This window comes from Puma concolor, chromosome B2 (genome assembly GCF_028749965.1).
Source record: "Puma concolor isolate L17-30 chromosome B2, mPumCon1.1.hap2, whole genome shotgun sequence".
In the NCBI taxonomy this organism is placed as follows: domain Eukaryota; kingdom Metazoa; phylum Chordata; class Mammalia; order Carnivora; family Felidae; genus Puma; species Puma concolor.
The window spans coordinates 57,592,911-57,615,098 of record NC_141671.1 but is presented as its reverse complement, the minus strand read 5'-3'; the positions used below and the strand labels follow the sequence as shown (position 1 = coordinate 57,615,098).

Sequence of the window (22,188 nt, the reverse complement as noted above, 5' to 3'; positions counted from 1 at the left end):
TGTATGACAACCCTCAACCCTAAATCTTTAAGTGGACTGTTGGCTTTAAGACAGAAAAAAGATACCTCCCTCTTTTCTTGTCTAACTCTAATAGATAACGAAAGAAATGAGAAAGAGAAATGGAAATATGTCTTGATGACCGAAAAAATAGATATAGAACAAATATATATATGCATATATATATATGCATATATATATGCTTCCCATAATAGTAAAAAATAACACAGGGATGAGGATGAATGCCTAAAAGCATGCCTGCTGGTGCATATTTCATGCAAAAGGGTTGGGATACCGGCTTTTCAAGGGTAGAGGACTACCGTAAGTGGTAAGGCCAATGATCTCTTACTTGAAAAAGAAGATTTGCTTCAAGGATGAGAACTGCTGCCGAAATTTCCCTCACATTTACTTCATACTAGGATCTTGCAAGGGAAGCTGAGAAAATCCACCATCTTTGCACCTGCATGGCAAAGTGGAAGAAACCCTGTGGGTGGGAAGCAGTTTTCAGCTAAAGAAAGCACGTGCTGGGGGCAAGATGTACTATGAATGGCTTGAAAATCAATTAAGAGATATATGTGTGTTTAAGTGTATGGAGATAACCTCTAGCAAAGCCAGGGATTATATAATATTCAGAACACTATGGAATAATGGAGAGTAAAGAGGTGGTAGAAAGATGGATAGAAATTTCAACATTACTTGCAGTAGGAAATGAATAGGCACTGGTAAAAAAATAGATTAATTCCACTGAGAAAATCACAATTATAAAGGACCACAATAACATTTAGAGAGCATAAGTTTTTAAAATTAACAAAGGTAAACATACACAGTAAAGGAAACACAGACCTTATTGAGAAAGAAAATAAATAAAATATAAAATCTAAAAAAAATAACATAAATTAAGATGACAAAATTAAAACAAGCATTCATTTTATCTCCATAAATATAAATGAGGTTTGGAGCACCTAGGTGGCTCAGTCAGTTGAGTGTCAGACTTTGGCTCAGGTCATGATCTCACCGTTCACGAGTACAAACCCCACGTAGGATTCTGTGCTATCAGCTTAGAGCCTGGAGCCTACTTTGGATTCTGTGTCTCCCTCTCTCTCTGCTCCTCCTCTGCTCTTGCTCTGTCTCTCTGTCAAAAATAAAGACATTTATAAATAAATAAATAAATAAATAAATAAATAAATAAATAAATAAGGTTTGTTTACCTATGAAAAGAAAAAAATATGCTCACATTGATTAATCAAGTAAAACCCAACTACTTGTCATATATAGGAGATAAAAAATAAAATAACACAGCAAGATTGAAACAAAAGAGAAGACAAAGGAAATTGAAGATTTAAAATTTCTCAGCATATTATCAGATAATACATAGTTCTAAAAAAACTGAATCAAAAATACTTTATAAAATAAACACTGATCCACAATGAAAATTTTATTATCATGATCTATATACAAAGTAATTTCAGCAAAATCAAGAAGAAAAATTCATTAGTATGGGCCACTCTCAACCTATAATAGATTGAATTAGAAAGAAAAGAGCTAAATAACTTTATTACTTATATTGATCTAAATGATATAACTCAAATGAGCAAAGAAGTTACATTTTCTATGTACACATAAAACAGTCACAGTATTTGACAAAAAATGCTCAATAATTCAAAACAGTAAAAATTCTAGAAACATTATGCTTTGTTCATAATGTAATATAACAACAAATTGTTGTTGTTATAACAACAGAAAATCAGTAAGACAAGAAAAAATGAATTAATTTATATACTTCTATTACTTCGCACTTTCTATCTTTAAAACATGTTTTAACATTTAATATTTTTCAGGATAAATTATGACATGGAAGAGCAAGGTGTAATATAGTGTTTTACTTTGCATGTTTTCACATTTTATAACATAATATGCTATAGTATATTTTAAAATTATATATTTAAGTTATTATATACATACTCTTGTATATGCACAGCCATTTCTGAAATCATGTATTAGAATTTGTAATTTTTAGACAGTGAACTTGAGGAAATAGTAGGATGAGACTTACTTTTCTCTTAAATTTTTTATCATTTGCCTATAAAACCTATTACATATTTAACAAGAACTGAAAGGGTTTGTAAAACTGCTTTATATAGATATTCTCAGTAAGTGCAAACATACATAGAAGGCATACTGCAAAGTATTAGCTGTTGTTATCTCTGTCAAGTGAGATTTTAGATAACATATATTTCTTGTTTATATTTTACCATATTTTATGTTTCAACCTAAAGTATGGATCACACTTACAATTGGAAACACCAACTATAAGCCTTTCTCCATTTTGGAAAATAATAGCAAGTCTATACTGAGATGGTGTCCCATGCTTCTGAGAAAAACTGTAAACTCTTTAGTGTAGCATTCCAGGCTCTTTACAACACCATCCCATTTCATATTCCCAGCATTAGTGCCTGCCTTATCTGCTTCACATACTTTGTATCAGGCAAAGAACTGACTCCAAATTTTCATGGTTTATTGATAACTTCATGCCATTTTTCATGTCGTTCTTTCTGCATAGAATAAATGTTCTTTCCTTTAATGAGTATCCACCCCTTCATTTTATAAAGTTTATTTAAGGGCTGCCTGAGTGTCTCAGTCGGTTAAGTATCCAACTTCAGCTCAGGTCATGATCTCATGGTTCAAGAGTTCGAGCCCAGGGTCGGGCTGTGTGCTGACAGGCTCCAAGCCTGGAACCTGCTTCAGATTCTGTGTCTCCCTCCCTCTCTGCCCCTCTCCCATTCACGCTCTATCTCTCAAGGATAAACATTTAAAAAAAAAAAAAGAGTCTTTTATTAAAAAAATAAACTAAAAAATTCATTTCAATGTTACTTTAGTGATATTGGCAGGTAAAATGAATTACTACCTCCTCTGATTTCTTTGATAATGGAATTAAATGCATATATCTTATATGACACTGTGTAGCATGAATGTGTGTGTGTATGCAGGCGCGTGTGTGCATGCACGCTTTGGGAAAGCACTGGAGGGTATGGCAAGAAGAGGAGGTAGTGGAGGAGAGATCAAGTGTCCAGTGTGAAGGAAGAGTACTACAGGAAGGGAAAGAGAGAGATGGAGGAGGGAGAGAGAGAAAATAAATGAGAAAAAGATAATAAAATTAGTTATCATTCCATCGAGCCCTCATCTCCAATATAATAAAAGAGATTTGAGTTGAGGTGGGAGATGTTCAAATTTAAACTTTTCTAACTACGAACAATTCTGCTTGCTCACATAGAAGAGATAGGTGGTAACTTGATCTTCTGAAAGCATGTCTTTGTTGACGTCTATAATGGTAACTTTCCTGTGCTAAGCAGGTGTGCAAATCTAGAGATTGTTGTTAGCCATATCCTATATATGCTGATATAAGGAGATTTGGTTCAAATGTTCAACAAAACTGTTGTTCAAGTAAGTCACAATTAATTCTGAATACTTTGATAAGAATTAGCCTAAGAACTATTTGGTAATGAGTCAACTCATTAATTTTTTTTTTTCACTTTGACACCAATATTATAAGCATTAAAAAAAGATGACTTAAGCTGTGGGCTGCTTTAGACTGAATTTAGAAGAATAAAAACTTTATCCTGAATTAAGAACAGTGTATTTTTGGTCATTGATTTTAATGCCACAGGATATATCATATGACTTCCACAGTGTTCTGATTAAAAACAGAAACAAAAACTATAGCATTTCTTTATTTATTAGTCAATAAATATTTATGTATTTATTTATTAGTCAATAACAATGTTTTTGTTTAGAATTTTTAAAGGATTTTAGTTTTGAGGTATAGTTACCATTAAATAAATAAAGTTGTACTTCTCAAAGAACTATTTTTTTTAATGAAGTTTTAGCATGTTTAGGTTATTCTGGAATTCTGAACTAATTGTTTTTTGGTAGAGTCTAACAATTTTATGACCTTGTACAAAATTTCCAACTCCTGAGCCTCAATTGCTCATGATTAAAATATTAGTACTCCCCTCATAGGGTTCTTGCTAATAATTTCAAAGTGAATAGTGCAATAATGATTCCTATGTTAAAGTTCTATTTTACTATTTGGGGAGGAGGTAGGTAAAAGGATTTAAAGATGATTTATAATTTAAATATTAAGATAAAATCTTGTGTGTAATATTTACAGAATCAGTATTCTATGCCTCAAATGGCAATGCATGCACAGTTGAAAACAAATATGATTAATTAATGACAAAGCATTTCTACTCTTGATAACACTGTAGTGATGTGTAGGAGACTCATCCTCTCACATACAGAAATTAAACACTGAAAAATTTGAAAAAGTAACTTTCGATGAGATATTGGAAAACAATCTAAATCAGGCAGAACTGGAGGGTAGATGATCTCTGGAAAAACAATGTTCACTAGGTGGTATCTGAATTTATACAGATTTTCTCTCCATACAGTGTTGGGTAGCCTGAATGTAAGTGCAAAGTCAGAGTCTAACTAGTTTGAAAAGGTGAGACCATAGTTCAGGAATACCAGAGAAATTAAAACATGAGGGGAATATTGGCAAAAGGAATATCCACAGAGAGGATTGTCCAAAACCAGTCTACAAACTTTCCCTATACACTTGATTCTTCTATACATTATGTATATGTAGAGGAGTATTGAAGGTGACCTACAGATAGCAATAGATGAAAAACCGAAGCACTGAGCAGGGATTTCAAATGTTCCCTTACTGAAGGTGAGGTAGAGTTTAGAATTTAAGTCCAACAAAATTACCCAAAAGAACAAAACTCAACATCTTCAGAGGAAGCTATCTGAATTCAGTGTCTACAATGTAATAGTCACAATGCCCAAAATACCAAAACAAAACAAAATACTAACTGTGTGAACTGGAAGGCAAATAGGACCATTAGATAGATACAAGAAAAAGTGATCAGCAGTAACCAAACCTAAAGTTACTCAAATGTTGAAGCTGAAATTAGGAAACCAGACCTTCAAAGCAGCTATTTTAAAAATATTTAGACTTAAAGGAAAATATTGTCATAAAAAATAAACAGATGGAGAATCTTAAAAGAGAATTATAAAGCATTAAAAAACTAATAGATATTCTAAAATTAAAAAAATAAAGTATATTAAAAGAAATCAAGTATCCCTCAATGGCCTTAATAACCAGAGTGGAGATGCCAACAAACATGGTGAGCCTGAGACAGAGCAATGGAAATTATACTACTTTAAAATCCACATGTGAGTGAAATCACATGATATTTGTCTTTCTCTGACTTATTTTGCTCAGCACATCACTCTGGTTTGGATGTTGTATGTAAGTGATGAATCACTGGGTTCTACTCTTGAAACCAATACTACGCTGTATGTTAACTAACTTGAATTTAAATAAATAAATTAAGAAAAAAATTATGCTACCTGAAGACCACAAAGGAAAACAAAAAAAATTTTATTAAAAAAATTTTTTTAATGTTTATTTTTGAGAGACAGAGACAGAGGATGAGCAGGGGAAGGACAGAGAGGGAGGGAGACACAGAAGCTGAAGTAGGCTCCAGGCTCTGAGCTGTCAGCACAGAACCCAACACAGGACTTGAACTCGAGCTGTGAGATCATGACCTGAGCTGAAGTTGGACACTGAACTGACTGAGCAACCCAGGTGCCCCAAAAACAAAAAAAATTTTTAAGCAGTGAATAGAGCCTACCTGTCAGGCAACATCAAGCAGTCAAATATATATGCAATTAGAATTCCCAAAGATGAGAGACACAGAGAAAGAGAGAGTGAGAAGAGGATATCAAATAAGACAAAATATAAACAACTGGCCAATTGATGCATAGGTTATTTAAATTTTCTTATTCCATTCTTGCAATTTCTCCATAAGCTTGAAATTACATAAAAAGAAAGAGGAACTAAAAGCAAAGAAAAATATTTTATGCTGCTTTTATTTTCTTCCCTTGAACTAAAGTACAGTTTAAACATCTGATTCACCTCTATAATAAGTCAACACCTTTGGGCTATTTAATAAGACACTTTAGAGCAAATTAAATTAGAGTATTTACAGTAATGGTTAAAAATTCAATTAAGGAAAAGTCCAACATGTATATAATACATGATGGCAGAGCTAATTATTCACATTCATAATAATCTTAGAGAGAGACTAATCTTTCCATAACTTTATTTTCAAAGACAAAGTAGTATTGAAAACAAAGATGAAGACTTAATTAAGTCTTAAAATAGATTCTGAAAAATTAACTGCATTTGCTAATTAATTTTTAATGCAGAAAGCTGTTCTATTGAGCAATATTAAATAAATACACCTCCATGTGTCAATGACCTGAAACCTTTACTTTTTCAGATTTAGGCCAATCTGCTTCTGAGATTTTGGCTAATTTTAAAAAAGAATTGAGAGCCTGAATTTGGGTCAGATTGCTCAAGTATGTTGCAAAGCAGAGCCTTTGCTTATCTTGAATTTTATACTTTATGCCCAGAGTCATACTTATTCATACACACACACACACACACACACACACACACACACACACACACACAACTACAGAGCAATGAAACAGAAAGGCTAAGTTGTTCTAATATAGAAAAATAATATTCTTAAAGTTAGAGATTTTTCCCTGAGAGCACATTAAAGAAAATGAAGACCTTTTCTCTAAAAGGTGTTAAAAGTGTTTAAAAAGAATACTTTTCTCTAATTTAGATAGCCATGTTTTTCAACAATGTTTTGTTATCAATATATAAAGTATGTTTAATATTTCAAGTAACTTGCAAATTAAAGATTGTAGTTTGAAAACCATGGTAGTGGTGTTCTACAGCCTTAATGTTATTAGGTTCATTAACTTAGATTTACTTGTAGATATGGTTGTATACAAGTCAAACCATCAGTCTAAACAAGAGTAAATGTGAACAATGCAGAAGATGACTTATAACTTAATAAAGTGAGGTTTATCTAGTTTTTTCACTTTTTAATGTGTTTTGAATTACACAAATTATAGCTAAATTTGTACTTGTTAAAAATGTAAAATTGTACAGAACGTATACAAGAGAAAGCCTACCTTCACCTTAGCCCCACATCTACGTTATTTCTTTTTCCAGATATAAACATAGTTAATATGTTTGTTTTTGTTTTTCCAGACCTTCTTAATTGTTATAAACTTTTATTTATGAATATTTGTGTATGTATATATGTATATATTTGTTTCACACATTTTCCCCTAATGAAAACTACTAAATATTAAAGTGAAGAGTACCTTTTTACTTAATAATATATCCACGCCATACATATCCTTATAGCCATGAAATAGTTCTTTCTATATGCCTTCTCTTAAAATTATTGGTCAATATTCTATTCTACAGATATGACATATATTTCATCATTGTCCACTGAGAAAAATTTAAGTTATATGCAAGTTTTACTATACAAACTTGGATGCAATGAACTGCTGCTTCCTACATCTTTTAGTATAGGTGAATTGCAGTGTCAAAAGCTTTGATAGATATTGAAAATCTGACTTCGAAAAGATAACTTATTTACAATTTCATCGTTAGCCTCAATGGTACTGTTTGCCATTCTCTTTGCAGCACTGACTACTGTAGAACTCTTCAGTATCCTAAGGTCATGACAATATTATCTTGTATTACTTTGCATTTTCCTGTGATTGAGTATTTTTATTAGCCATCTTTTCTTTCCTATTTTTTTTAATTTTTAGGATATTTTTCTACAATGCTGTTAACTTTGCTCTTATTGATTTTTTAAGAATTATCTTCAGTTTTAGTTTAGTCTTTAGTTAGAATTTGTTTTCCTAAACTATTTGTGGAGCTCATGACATTCAATGATGAATGAAAAATTAAAGCTTAATATTCATTTATTGCCAGACATTAATAATAATGATGAACTCTAGAAAATTTAGACCAAACTTTTACTTTTATATCCCTGAATCTAGAAAATTCTCTAGGATTATGATAGGCACTCTTTAGGGCCAGTGGATGCTCTCTAGCAGGCCAATAAATTCTCTCAAAAATGTATGAAAATATTTGTGTTTGTTCATGTGCTTGTTTTTTTGTTGTTGTCATTGTTTGTTTTTCTCTCTCTCCCCTGGGGAGAGCACAGATAAATTTTTTTATTCTTTCTTTCTTTCTTTCTTTTTTTTTTTTTTTTTTTACAGGATTACCAATTTTCTATAAACGGATACAACTCAGGAACAGCCAGATGGTAGAGATGCATAGGGCAAGATGTGTGGGAAGGGGCATGGAGCTTCCATGATCTCTCTGGGTGGCTGACTTTCCCAGTACTTTCATGTGTTTACCAACTGGGAAGTTCTAGATAGATTTCATCAGATCGTCAAAGGGGATCCAAACCACAGGAGCTTATCACTGTTTAGGACCAAACATGCAAATATTCTCACAATTTATTGCATATGACTCATCTAACCTTGATTCCAAACCAGATAAAATGATACAGAAAAGAAAAACATGACTAATGAACATAAATGCAAAAATCTTGAGGCATTCATTTATAGAACCCACGCATATCTAATAGAGATAGTATACCATGATAAAGTTTAATTAACGCAGAAACTCAGCAGTCTAGTACTAGCAAATTAGGAAATGTCAGTCTCACAATAAATACATCATTCCCATTCTAACAGGCGAATACAATCACTTAAATATACTAAAAACCTTTGGAAATATTATCAATAAAATAATAAAAGCCTACTATCCTCACTTTTATCCAACCTGGGAAGTCTAAAAAAAAGGGGATAAACAAGGATTGAAACCAAAGGCTCTCATTATTTGCAGACATTTTGGCTATTTACATATAAAATACAAAAAGCCTAAAAATAAATTATTGGAATTCATAACTGAGAAATTAATAGTTAAGTAAGTTTACTGAAGGAAAAAAATATATGAAACTAGCTGTGTTTTTATTTACCATAATTAAACTGAAAATACAATTGTAATAGGATATCATTTATAATAGGATATCTGAGAAAAAGTTTACATTCTACTTAAGCATAATTACATACTTGTAAGATTTGCAGAGCGTGAAAAGAGACTATTTAAAAGATATCATCAAGGAAAGTATATATGCTATACCATTGATGTCAATTATTTAAATGCATATTATTATATACATAAATATGTATATAAGATTGTGGTCATTCAATAAGTTAATGGTAGTTATCTCTAGCTGCTAAGATCTCATGTGAATTTTACTTTCTCTTTTTACTACATATTCAATTTTTTCGTAAATTAACTTTTGCTATTTACCTAATTAGAAACTAGAAAATAGGTATAACATCACTATTGCAAAGCAAAAATCAAAAACCTGCAAGGTACTATGAAAATATATTTATCATCATGTCGCAGTATATTTTTTTTAACTAAAACAATCATTGTGTTTAAATGGTTGCTGATAACAAGCACAGCAATTTACATCATTCTGAAAAAAAATTTGTTCCCATGAAAATGAGCTAATGATACTTATCTTACTTTAAAGTTTATCTGTTTCAGAAATCACCACAGAGAGTGATATACATATAAAGAATACAGCAAAGTCCCTTGTAAGCTGAAAAACATGAGTTCCTTAATGAAAGGAGAGTAAACACTAGAGGAACTGTCATGCCAGAAGCGTCATTTAAGCTGGGACATTGATAAAATTTGGGAACTCCCCTGTGATGAAGAGATAATGGATCCTGCCAAAGGAGAGTACAGAAAGAGGACAGCCAAACATGAAAACCTAGATAATCTCAAAATGAAGAACCCCTAAGGAAGTTACATATAGAAAATCAGAAAAATATTCTTTTGTGGAAGAAAAACAGACCACCTAACACAGAGTGTAACCAAGTCCAAGCTCCTGCCCACCACAGGACAAGCTAATAAATCAAGAAGCAAGATGCTGGGGTAAGGGAAGTAACTTTATTTGGAAAGCCAGAAATCTAAAGAGATGGTGGACAATACTCCACCCCTTAACATGAAGGTCATGTTCTTTCTGTAAATTTTAAACAGCATAGTCATTTCTGTACCTGGTTAGGCATCTGACTCACAATCTAATGGGTTCATGATTTTGAGCCTGGTGTCAGGCTTTGTGCTGTCAGTGCAGAGCCTGCTTGGGATTCTCTCTCTCCATTTCTGCCCCTCCCCACTCAAAATAAGTAAATAAACTTTAAAAAAAAAAAAAGGCAGTGTTTGCAAATTTTAGCTGTAACATACCTGTGTGCAGGGCTAAGCAGAAGTTTCTAAGCTACATGTCACATGAGCAAGGGAAACAGAAACAATATGGAGCCAGATGTCCTAATTTCTCCGTTATAATTCCCCAATGTAAAAGGTCCATTCTATAATCATGTGGAATCAGGGACAAGGGGATATCATCTCTCATCAGACTATTTACTGCTGAAACAGGGTCAACAAGGGGCTATTGTGGAATAGAACAATTTGGCTTGACTTATGAAATATTTCTTAAAAAATTTTTACATTTTTTTAATGTTTATTCATTTTTGAGACATAGAGAGAGACAGAGCATGACCGGGGGAGGGGCAGAGAGAGAGGGAGACACAGAATCCCAAGCAGGCTCCAGGCTCTTAGCTGACAGCACAGAGCCAGACGCGGGGCTCGAACTCATGAACCACAAGATCATGACCTGAGCTAAAGTTAGGCACTCAACTGGCTGAGTCACCCAGGCGCCCCTGACTTATGAAATATTTCTCAGTGCCTCTTTTTGGTATTGGAGTCTTAGAAGTAAGACTTTTTTTTTTTTTTTTTTTGCATTTCTATGGATATAGTAGAAAAACACAGGTTAATGGTTGAAGCAAATTATAAAGCCTAGTACCTGATTCCCAAGTGTTGCCAGTGAGAAGATTTTTAGATCTTGGGCTCAAAGCATCCACAGATGGAGTGAGGGCAGGCAGCAATAATCTGATAGATTTTTCTAGTTTGTAGTTCAAATGTCTCTGGTGATCTTTTTGAATGGCTTGTACGAAAGGCAAGAAGATTGTTTATGTATGAGCTATTGTGGCAGTTTCTCTAAAGTTTACCTCCAATTGACTAACTTCAGTTTTCAGTGCTTTAGGAAAAAGGGCAGTTTTAGTTCTCAATGATTTCAAGTGAAGAGAATGGGAAAAAAATTGTAAACTTAATTTGGAGAGTTAATCAGATAATTGAGGAAAACAGGAATTCAGGATCCAGACTAGTTTTATAAACAAACAATACTTAAAGACAACCAGAACTAGAATCTAGTATCCACAAAGGTGTGTTTCTGAAACATAATTTCACTCTGAAATCACCATAATTTTGATCAGAGATAACCAAATTAGGACGAATTTGTTTGCAAAATAAGTCCAGTTTTAACAGATTTGATCTAATTATTTACATAAATGCAGCAAGAATAGTGATTGACCATACAGGTTCTTTCAAATCTGCCTTGCTGGAACTCTTTACAAGGAACTTCAGATTGGACTTCTAACAGCCTTTTAAAGCAAACAAGCAAGCCAAATATTTGCCATCAGATTTTCCTGCAATACCTGTAGATTTGGGTGGATTCCTCTCTTCTCGAGGTCCCCTAAATATCCTGAGGTCCCTGGACCTGCCAGGAAGTGACATTCTTTACTCACCTGGTAAGGCTGCTGGGAACTCTGTAAGCAAGGTATCGGGCTGATTTTTTTCCAAGGAGCTTCATTGGCTGCATAAAGTCCATCTTAGTTCTTTAAAGCTGTCTGGTCATCTCTGAGTCTATGCATGTCTCTCTCAAATATGGCATTCCAGTCAAAGTTCTGGTAATATAACCAATGTTTTCAATGATGTCCTGTTACAAGAACAGATTGTTAACTTATGCAAATAGTTATAATTGTCATGAAAGAAAGAATACTCACTGAGACTTTCTGAATTCTGGAGAGTTCAGGTAAAGAAAAGATAAATGTTTCAATTTGTGCACAAAGGAACATTTTATCAAATTTGTGTAAGTCATAGATAGCTTGAGAGAAAAAGTTTCCTTAAATCTGGAAGGGCAAACATTAGAAAATCAGCAATGTTTCAAACAAAAGTCATAAAAACTATAATCATCTTTCTCAACTTACTTAGTTCCATGTAACTAATTCTTGTTTTGTTTGAATGCAGGTTTTCCATTAGTTCCTGAAATCCTTAGTTCGGTTTTATGATCTTAAAGATAGCAGAAACCTGTATTTGTCAAAAGTCCTTTTCATGAATCTCCTTGCAGCTAAACACATTTGCAAAAGTATCAGAGTGAAATAATAACTGTAAATGACAAAAGACTCATAAATGACTATGGGTAAAAATCTGATAAGGGCTCATTATAATGCAGTTGACAAGGAAATCTGGTTATTTTTGTGACACACAACATTTCAATAATAAGAATTACATATGATCACATTATACCAGGACATATTAAAACTTTAGGAATTTTGTATAATTTCTGGAACAGAATTGTAATTTCTGGAACAGAATATAAGCATTCACCTACACAATATAACCTAAGAAGGCTTATCATCATTTGTTTATTTAGTAAAAAACCTAATTAATCAAAAAGACTTCATTTAGAATTTTAATTTGGGGGAATTCTGTTAAAAATCTCAGAAGGTTCTAAGGCACATACATAAATAGGATTGATAATAAATTATTATAAAACTTAATATTTAATTTTCCTATTTAACCAAAGTGGCAAGAAGATATTCTACATAAGGTTATATAGTTGTTAACAAAATTTAGCTCCTTTAATTTTGAGAAGTTTTAAATTTTTTAATGTTTAAAGCCTTGATGAAGACAAAACAGAAACATTGGTTTTCCTGGGATGATAAAGAAAAAAAAAACTTATTTGTAATTTCTTATTAAGAGCAGTCCAACAATCTACGAAAACTGTTTAACAGAGAGAAAACCAAATTCCAATATTAAACCAGTTTACTTTTGAAGTATATTCATTATTCCAATCTCAGTCCTGACCATGTGTAAAATTATTTTCCAAATCTTCTACAACTTTCTTTTTTCATTCAGATTTTGTCCTATGTTTTCCCTTTGTAAACAACCAGTCTCATTTCAGGACAAAAATTTTTTTTTTTCCCCTCAACAACAATGTATTCTCATTCCTCATACCTGTCTTAACCAAAAACACATCTTGTTTTCTTTATCATTTCTAACAGTCTTAATTATGTTTTCAGAATTTAAACTTTTAAGAAACCTTAGTCTCCAGTGAAAACTAAGTAGTAACCAATTGTGAACTTTTATACCAGAATTCTTTAGGTTGGCAAACTTATAAATATATTTCATAATATTTAGAAACATGTTTTTTATAGTACAACTTCCAACAAAACATAATACATGTTTTACTAACAGACCAAGGTATTTTTAGTTTCTTTGTAACAAGACAAAGGCACACAGACCAATTTTAGTATTAATGTTTCAGTATTTTCTCTTTTTTTTTTGGGAAAAGACTTAGGTATTCAATGAATTTAGCCCAATTTATCATTTAACTGAGCAAACCTTCAAAGTTTTAGGTTGCCAAAGATTTTGAACACTGTTTTAAAGTTTACCTATAAACCTTTTTAATTATTTAACCTACTTGCTCTTAACAATTATGCATGAAAACCTTCTGAGACAAAATTAACCACCACTTTAAGTCATTTTCTCTGACAAACTGCAATAGAGACAACATGAGCTTATTTGACTTTTAGTAAACCTTGGAGGAATAAGCTTTATATTTAATGCTGATAACTCTAAAAACTCTATTTTAATTAAGCCAGCAATCTTGAATTAGCTTTAATATCAAAATGTTGCACCTGTGGCCACTAAAAAGGCAATCAGTTTGTTCCCCGGTGTTAATTTTACGTGGGGCTTCTGAGGGGAAATCTGAAGTGAGCAGTTTAAGTCCAAGGGAGTTGATTCATGCTGATTTGGGAGGTACTTCAGTTTGAAGCTCAGAAGGGGGAGTGCTTTTTGCTCCTTGATACTAAGGGTAGGAGGAGCAGGAGCCCAGGGCACTGAGGCATCGCCCACGGTGTAGAAACCAGTTGCATAGGCAGTACCAGTGGCAGTGCAGGAACAGGAGGGGGTGGTGGAGGCAAAGCTGGCAGGGGTTCAAAGTTTGGACTAACATTCTTCCATCTCCATTTTCTGTCTATCCGTCCTGCAAAATAGGCCTTTTCTCTGTTACTCATCAGCCCTCTGCACCATTTATTCATAATAGAATTCCTAAGGGACTTTTTTGGGGGGAATAAAAGGAATGTTCCCTATCTTCCCAGGCGAAAGTTCACAGAAAGAACACAGAAGAAACAAAAGTATAATGAAATAATTCCCAGAGTACCTCTGTGAGCCCTGTTCCTCCCCAAAAGTAGGAGTTTCACGGGACCAAACAGCTTCCTAGACAAGCTAAGAGAGTCAAACCAAAACCCCCTATTTGGTGGCAACCAAATGGGAAGAAGAAAGCTAAGAGCCACTAATATTTGTAGAGAGAACATTAAGGTTCCAACTTGCAAAAGCTCCCTTTTATGAAACAAATCGAACACAGCCAGTGTTGTCGAAAGTTACCACAGTGGCAGCAACAAACAGACCAAATTCAAATGAACTGGCTAGTCCAACAACTATTGTCCTCTCCAACAGGGTACCTGACACAAAAGGAAACAATGTGGCTTCTCCCCAAGAAAAGTCCAAATGGACGGGAGGGATTTCCAAGTTGAACACACAGAGTGACTCACCCTGCTTTCAATTCAGTGAACTCTCAGAGGTCTACCCCAGGACCCAGCACAGGGTCAGCCAGCAGCTCCAGGAAGTCACAGAGCAAGTCCCCAGGAAAAACAGTCCCGCTTCCCTGCCCCGACCCCACAACTCCTCAGGACTTACTGGAAGAATCCTGGGGTGAGCCAGCTGGCGGCTGGTCACATGCTATTGATTCTGGATGGGTCACCAAAATTGTGACCAGGTACAAACTCATTCTGTTTGCCACAGGACAAGCCAGAAGCCAGTATGTCAAGAGCAAGATGTTGGGGTAAGGAAAGCTACTTTTTTCGGAAAGCCAGTAATCCAAGGAGATGATGGAATATTGTCCTAAAGAACCATCTCCCCTTGGCATGAAATTCCAGCTTCTTTTTTCAGCAGAAGGGTGTTGGAGTGTAAAGATGACTGACATCTCTAGATCTGAGGAAGGTCATATAACTTCTTTGTTCTTGGTCAGTTGATCTTTGCACACAGGAATATGGTCAGGTTGTTCTGTAAATCTTAGCATAGTCATATGCTAATCATAGCATAGTCATTTCTGTATCTACTTCCTGTTCTCCTCAGGTGAGGTAGTTTTGGGATAAAGAGTGGTTCGTGCAAAGCTTAGCTGTAACATGCCCATGTGCAGGGCTAAATAGAAGTTTCTAAGCTATAGGTCACAGCAGCAAGGCAAACAGAGGCAATATGGAGCCAGATGTACTAAGTTTCTCCCTGTTACAGGAGTGATATCAGTTGCAGATATAAAACTTTTATGGGCTCTGCCCACATCTTTGAGCCATAGTCACTTCAGTGTCCGCTGGAGAATTTCCAATGCCACAGTCTTTCACCTAAGCCACTCTCCATGTGTTCATAATAGGCTGAAGAATTCCAGAATTAACACTTCTCTTGGTTCCTCGATTAGCCCTCCTCAATCAACACCTGCTGGTGGATTGGTGTATAAATATGCCAGTTCTTTCACTCCTTGGGTGAACAACCCCAAGACATGTGTTCGATGCTACTTCTCAGAATTTCCCCATGTTTTTGAGTTACTGCCACAGTGTTAGCTGAGTTAGTAATGTAGGTTTTATTGGCTGCCTTTTCCTTCCTACCCCAGTTTCCCATTCCTCTGCTAGTGTTACCTCCACTTTCCACCTAAGTCACTTGCACTCAAATCCTTATCTCAAGACCTACCTCCAGAAGAACCCAAACCAAAATAGCAGAAAGTTTGCAAATAAATAGTAAGGACTTTGTTGGGAAAGGAACAAAAGTTGACAATTTTCAGGTGATTATTGGCCAGAAGAGAGTTTTTTCAGCTGTCAAATTTTAAGTCTAATGGTAAACTGTAAAGTAGTCATGTGACTAAGTGGAGAGGAAGCAATGGAAATACAATAGGAATTTTTTTTGGAATGTCCATGAATGGAAGGAGGAAAACTATTAGGAACCCTTACTTGCCATTCAAGATTCTTTGTTGAACGTCACAGACCTAGCTGCCCTCCATAGATCAGACCACCTCTCCCTCCTTTGTATCATACGTAAATAAGAAAATATATCCAGCTTCTAGCTGAATGTATACTTGGCAACTGAGGTGACCTGCCTTCTGATACTAGTACTACAAGCCAGTGAAATGAAGCAGGTGGGGACAGAGAGAATATGGACAGAAAGTGATGGAAGACTAAGTAAGATCATTCTCAGAGCCTCTATTTAGAATGTTGGTGTTAGAATCCACAGGTCAGTTACAAAGTATTATGTTAACAGAGTCTTTTTTTTTTTTAAGTTTATTTGTTTTGAGAGAGAGCAAGAGAGTGTGAGCATGAAAGGGGGGAGGGGCAGAGAGAGAGGGAGAAAGAATCCTAGCAGGCTCTGCATGGACACCAGATGCAGGGCTCAAACCCACAAACCCTGAGATCATGACCAGAGCTGAAATCAAGAGTCAGACATTTAATGAACTGAGCCACCCAGGTGCCCCTAACAGAAACTTTGGCAACAGAAATTATGTTCTAAGTCAGAGATGATGCAAGTAAATCACATTTGAATCTGGTTGAAAGAAAATGTGAAGAGAAGCAGCTCACTTTTTTGACACAAACCAGTAGTCTAGCGATCATGTTGGAGAGAGGGTGTGGTACTCAAAGGAGCTTTTTAAAAAAGACACATCTATGTTTTAGACTCTTATACTAGCAAAAGGAAAATATATAGGAATTGTCTCATTGTGTTCATAAATAAATGAAGTAACTGGATTCTAACAGATGACTTATCTTCCTCATTTTATTATTTTAGAAAATCTCCACCTGCTTTTAGAAAAATAAATAATGTTGCCCTATTTACAGGCAAACTTTTTAAAAAGGAGTTTAATAATTAAAATTATTAAGGCTTTCTTAGCTTATGGTGAAAAAAAATGATTGCTCCTATACAGAAACCTCTGGTTTGGAGAAAAATAGGCAGATATTTATTCCAAAAAGGAATATGTATTTACATTTTAAAGCTATTACTGAATTTTGAGACTAGTACTCAGAGTCCCTCTTAGTAAATAATGGTCATTTTTTCTTAAGAGACATGGTTGGATTATTTATTTACCTCTCATTATGCTGAAGTATGAGACATGTTTTCTTTATAATAAAGCAAAAATGTCTTTATTGGCTGCCTTCTCTTTCCTATCTCAGTTTCCCATTCCCATTAAGTGTATGTATGCATTTATTTATTTATTTATTTATTTGAGAGACAGCACAAGCAAAAGTGGGGAAGGGGTAAAGAGGATGGAGAGAGAATCCCAAGCAGGTTCCAGGCCTAGCACGGTGCAGGGCTGAATCTCATGACTATGAAATCATCACCTGAGCAGAAATCAACACTTGAGTGCTTAACCAGCTGAGCCACCAAGGTGCCCTTAGCGTATTCTAACAATTGGGAATGGAATATTGCAACTGGCTTTAGAATAGCCAATAAACGACAGTTTTTACTATGACTGGATTTAGAACATGATGCCTTCACCTACCTAGTATCAAAGCAGAAGCAAAGCTTCACTCCCTGCAAGTTCACCATCCTAATGGACCTCCTGGTTCATATTCTCTCAATGCTCTGCCAATTTTGTAATAGCCATTAGGAAGTTTCCAACAGTCTGTCCTACCTCAGTAAGAGGGAGAAAAGCAATATTAACTAGGAAAGAACCAGATGCAATGGTAATCTGAGCCATTAAAAAAAAAAATCCCTTCTTGGGAAAGAAGAGTAATATGACACTGAAAAACTCCAATGTGGGTTGAAGAGTAGAAAAGGTCTCTCTATTGTATGTTTCAAATGTGCATGTTGAGAAGAAATTACCTGGTAATTTTGTTAGCATAATCCACAATCTGCATAATGTAATACATGGACGTCATGGCTCATTGCTAATTCCTCTTCTATATCACTTCTAGAATTGTGGTTCTGTTTTGATGACTAATTTTAATCCTTGGCAGTCCACTTCTATGAAATCTCGTTGGCTTACCCTTATCCCATCAGCAATAAATTGGACTGAATGTATGAGAAATGAGCCCACATTTACGGGGGCCTCGGATATAAGGAGTCTGCTTTAAAGTATGATAAAAAATAATATGAGATGAAATAAGCCTTTTCAAGATACACTTTTTAAAACTCCATCCTTTGAAATCTCCACAAGGAACTTATACTCCTGAAAATTGCCTGTCTGGAACAGAGCAGTGTAGCCTCTTAACTCTCTTTTTGAGATAAGTAATAGCTGATTATTGCCCCTGTATAATCATCAGGATTCTCTAGAAGAAAATGAAACATTGTACAATCATGCAGTAGGACTGAATGAGGCAGAACTTTTTACCTTTGTGAAATGAATTTCTTCAAGTAAGTTCTCTCTAAATCCTTGAAATAGCCAAAGTGAAGAGCAAAATACTATTTTCAGTGGCTTCAAACTCTACATACAGGATACCATGACATCAGAGATGACTGAGGGAGACGTACTAAGAACTTCTGAGCAACATGGCTCAAAAAACAAATATGAAGACCCATTTAAAGCTGGTTTCAGTCCTGGCTCCTTGTTTGCTTTGATGTTGGAGCTGATTTTAAAATGCTTTTAAAGGATACTCTGGTGTGCCTTAAGGGGACAGCAAGGATAAAAATGAAAACAGCTAGAGAAAATGAACATTTTCCAAAGAAAATGAAATACTCTCGTCACTCTTAAATGTCACTTGATTTCACAGATCCTATTTACCATCATTTAACAACTTAGAAAAGAGTATGCCTTATTAAAATATTACCCATTTAAGCAGAAATCTTCAGAAATCGACGAGGGATCATACTTAAACGCATAGCCTAGAGTGCAGTGCATTTTACATACTAGTTGATGCCCTCTCTTGGCAATAATAGTCAATCCTGGATTGCTTTAGGAAGAACTATAAAAATGTAAATTACTAAGACCTGATTTGGTCTTATTGCCTTAGCTAAGTTCTAACACTTAAACTTAAAATATATGGCTGCTGGAGCTAATTAATACTGGTTAATTTGCATATTCAAGAGTCTTCCCATAGTACTTCTTCTCTCTCTTAATATGAGATGACTCTTTCAAAGCTCATGAGGCCATTTAAATAGTGAACTGGATTGAAATTTGTGCCTTCATTTAAAAATGTTTCAAATTTTTCTCGAGCACCATATCCCAGTTTGGATTCTATCTTATATTCCTTACTAGTTCCCCTCTCCAATAAACAGAAGACAAGGACTATTTGGTATCAAATTACACAATTTAAATAGAAAGTAATGTCTTAAATTAGCATAATAAAAAGTTTTGGAAGTGATTGTATACTCATAAAATAATTCAATCATGCATTTAAATACAGCAGAAAGCAAGCCTAGAATATATATTTGCAAATAGCTTATAAGAAAATATCTACCAGAGTAGACACATAACATAGCAAAAATGGGAATAAAATAGATATATATTTGGAATAAAAGAACAGTGTTGTTTATTTGATATCAATATTAATTTTCCAAACTCAACAGTCTCTGATTTTTAGGTTACTTGGTTTCTCAAATAAATGGGAACTAAGACTAGATATTACAAGATATTACTAAATATTACAATATCTATTTAATTTTTCTTCATAAAATCCATCAATATTAACATTCTTCCTTTTTCTTTACACTTGAGAAATTACCTCCAAATGTGTTATTTTACAAAGTTAACATTAGCACTTACCCCAGGACATTATGCCCCTCTTACTATAACCACCAAAGTATATAAGGGAAATTTAAAGATGTACCATTATTGAAACAAGTGTATGGTCACACTTAGTGACTACTTTGCAAGGAAGAACAGAATATCCATAAGAGCTTATAGCCATATAGGATCCATAAATGGCTACATTAGAGATATGTAGCAGAATTTACCTCAATACAGATTGTCATCCATCAGACTTCGTTTTAGAGTTCCAGTGTTTTTAGAACCCAAACCAGCCGAGCACACCTTAAATTTCAGAGCTAAGAAGCAAGGGGGAAAGAAGTGAGACAATTGGTCCTTCGTTACAAGGCTTTAAATATAGTTGCAAGCTTCGGTTTTAAGATATGTTATCTAATGCACCTGGATCTCTAAAGTGTAATTAATTTTTATGGTTACCTTCCTCCTGAAGGACAAAATGGCTGTTGGACATTTTATCCTTCAGCAAGTTATTTTCCTCCTCTCTTACTGTACTAGATCATCTCTTTCAACACTATTTGAGTGTCCAATACCAAACACCTGGAATTTTCATGAGGCTAAGATCTCTCAACTACTATTTCTAATTGAATGTCTTAGCATGTTTTGTGTCTATTGTGGAAAGGATATACAGTTTCAGTGGAAATAATTTAATAATACTATGCTTTCTGCACTAAGAGAAGGAAAATCCTTACTCATGCTCTCCTGCCAGAATTGCATATTCCTAATTCAAAAGCATGACTGGGAAATCCAATTATTTAGAGATTGTGGTATGTTTTCAAAGTAAAAACCTAGTATATGTATTAGAATGCATGAACCCATCATTGTTTTTATGAGCTTTTATTGCTTTCAGCGAGCACTTCCACTCTCAGCGATGAAAAACTTGTTCTCAGAAGCAAGAGGCCACCTATACCCTCTCTTGCTTCAAGTCAACCCTGAATAGTATATGTAAGATTGCAGAAATAACACCAACTGATGACAGAACCCAGCAACCCTTGAAAACCTGACTTGACTGCACTTTCAGAAAGTACTGGAAAAGAAGTTGAGGATGAGTACTTGATAGCACTCTCCAACTTCCACACTCAGTATCTGGCATCAGTAGTTGTTAGAAATACACATCATGCATCTTTTGAAAGCCGGGTATCATGCTTAGGGTACTGCCTAATGTAAGCATATAAAATAGTCTATTTGCATAAACAAACTTACAGTGAAAGCTACTGATTAAATACTTACTGTTTATATGTACATTTATGATATATAAACATATATGTAAATATATAAATATATTTATATTATTTTCAAAATAAGGTATTTGTAGCTTATTTGAACTTTACAGTATGTTAAAAATTACCTATGACCAAAGTCATGGGGTACCTATGGCCCAGTAAATGTAGGTAATAGATTTGATTCACACATCTAGAAAGCTGTAGAAAGCTCTAGAACCAGGTGCCCTCTCGGGACTCAGCAGAACTGGCAGGAAGGGCCTTGCCAGCTTCAGCCACAGGGTGAGTTCGGACTTAGACAGCAGGTTTCAGCTATTTTGCCCCCACGGGGATGCCAGGGGGCATGAGGTCAGGGTGGGTGGACTTGCAGCAGCACTGTGAAGGAAAAAAAAAATTGCCACAGTCAATATAAGGGTCTAGCATATCCTGATCTTTCATTAGCTGGGTGAGCACTTCCAGGGATAGATATTTCCTTCCTTTGAAAGGCAAACAGAGGAGATCCAACATGGCGGAGAAGAGGCGACCGAAGTTCCCTCCTCCGTCAAACACAGCAGTCTTGAGGTCAGAGGACTTCGAACTCCAAGAGTCCGGGTGGCAAAGTGACAGAGACGCCTCCCGGGACCCACTGGGACAACCTACCTGACAGGCCATAGGTGCGTGATTGCAAACTGGGAGAGATACAACTGGCGGCAGAGGAACAGAGGTGGGGATCCCCTTCTGCACAAAGGGAAGAGAAAGGAGAGGCTGTAGAAGTGTAGGGCTGTATTTGAACAAGAGAAAAACCACAGACAGGGACGGAGAAAGATCCAGTCTCTAACTGTGGCGCTATCTCCGGACTGGGGCCGGCTGCCCTGTTCACGCACCTGGGGAGGAGGGGAACCAGCCCCGGGCTCAGTAACTAGTTCAGAGGCACAGTTCGCAGTGGGAGTAAGCAATCCCCTCCCTGGAGTGCTGTGGGAAGAAGGTATATAACCTTTCAGAGGACAAAGACCGCCTGCACCCGCCAGCCAGAGGACATATATCGGCGGTGCGGCACGCATTTCCCCGGGTACGGGGCAGATGGAGCAGGACCCTTTAAGACATCAGGG

The 22,188-nt window shown here is 35.2% G+C and overlaps 1 protein-coding gene and 1 long non-coding RNA gene across 2 annotated transcripts; both read right to left on the bottom strand.

Annotated features, from left to right (window-relative positions):
• Positions 1-958: 958 nt before the first annotated feature.
• On the bottom strand, positions 959-11,792 carry LOC147581003 (uncharacterized). Its single transcript, XR_015250820.1, has 3 exons — positions 11,595-11,792; positions 10,827-10,955; positions 959-1,129 (listed from the first exon to the last, which is right to left on the bottom strand). It is a non-coding gene; the product is annotated as an uncharacterized LOC147581003 (long non-coding RNA).
• A 9,473-nt stretch (positions 11,793-21,265) lies between these two features.
• On the bottom strand, positions 21,266-22,143 carry LOC147581002 (uncharacterized). Its single transcript, XM_086705942.1, has 3 exons — positions 21,964-22,143; positions 21,740-21,817; positions 21,266-21,475 (listed from the first exon to the last, which is right to left on the bottom strand). The coding sequence occupies exons 1-3, from the start codon at positions 22,138-22,140 to the stop codon at positions 21,413-21,415; spliced, it is 318 nt and encodes a 105-aa protein (XP_086562068.1). The 5' UTR covers positions 22,141-22,143; the 3' UTR covers positions 21,266-21,412.
• Positions 22,144-22,188: the final 45 nt, after the last annotated feature.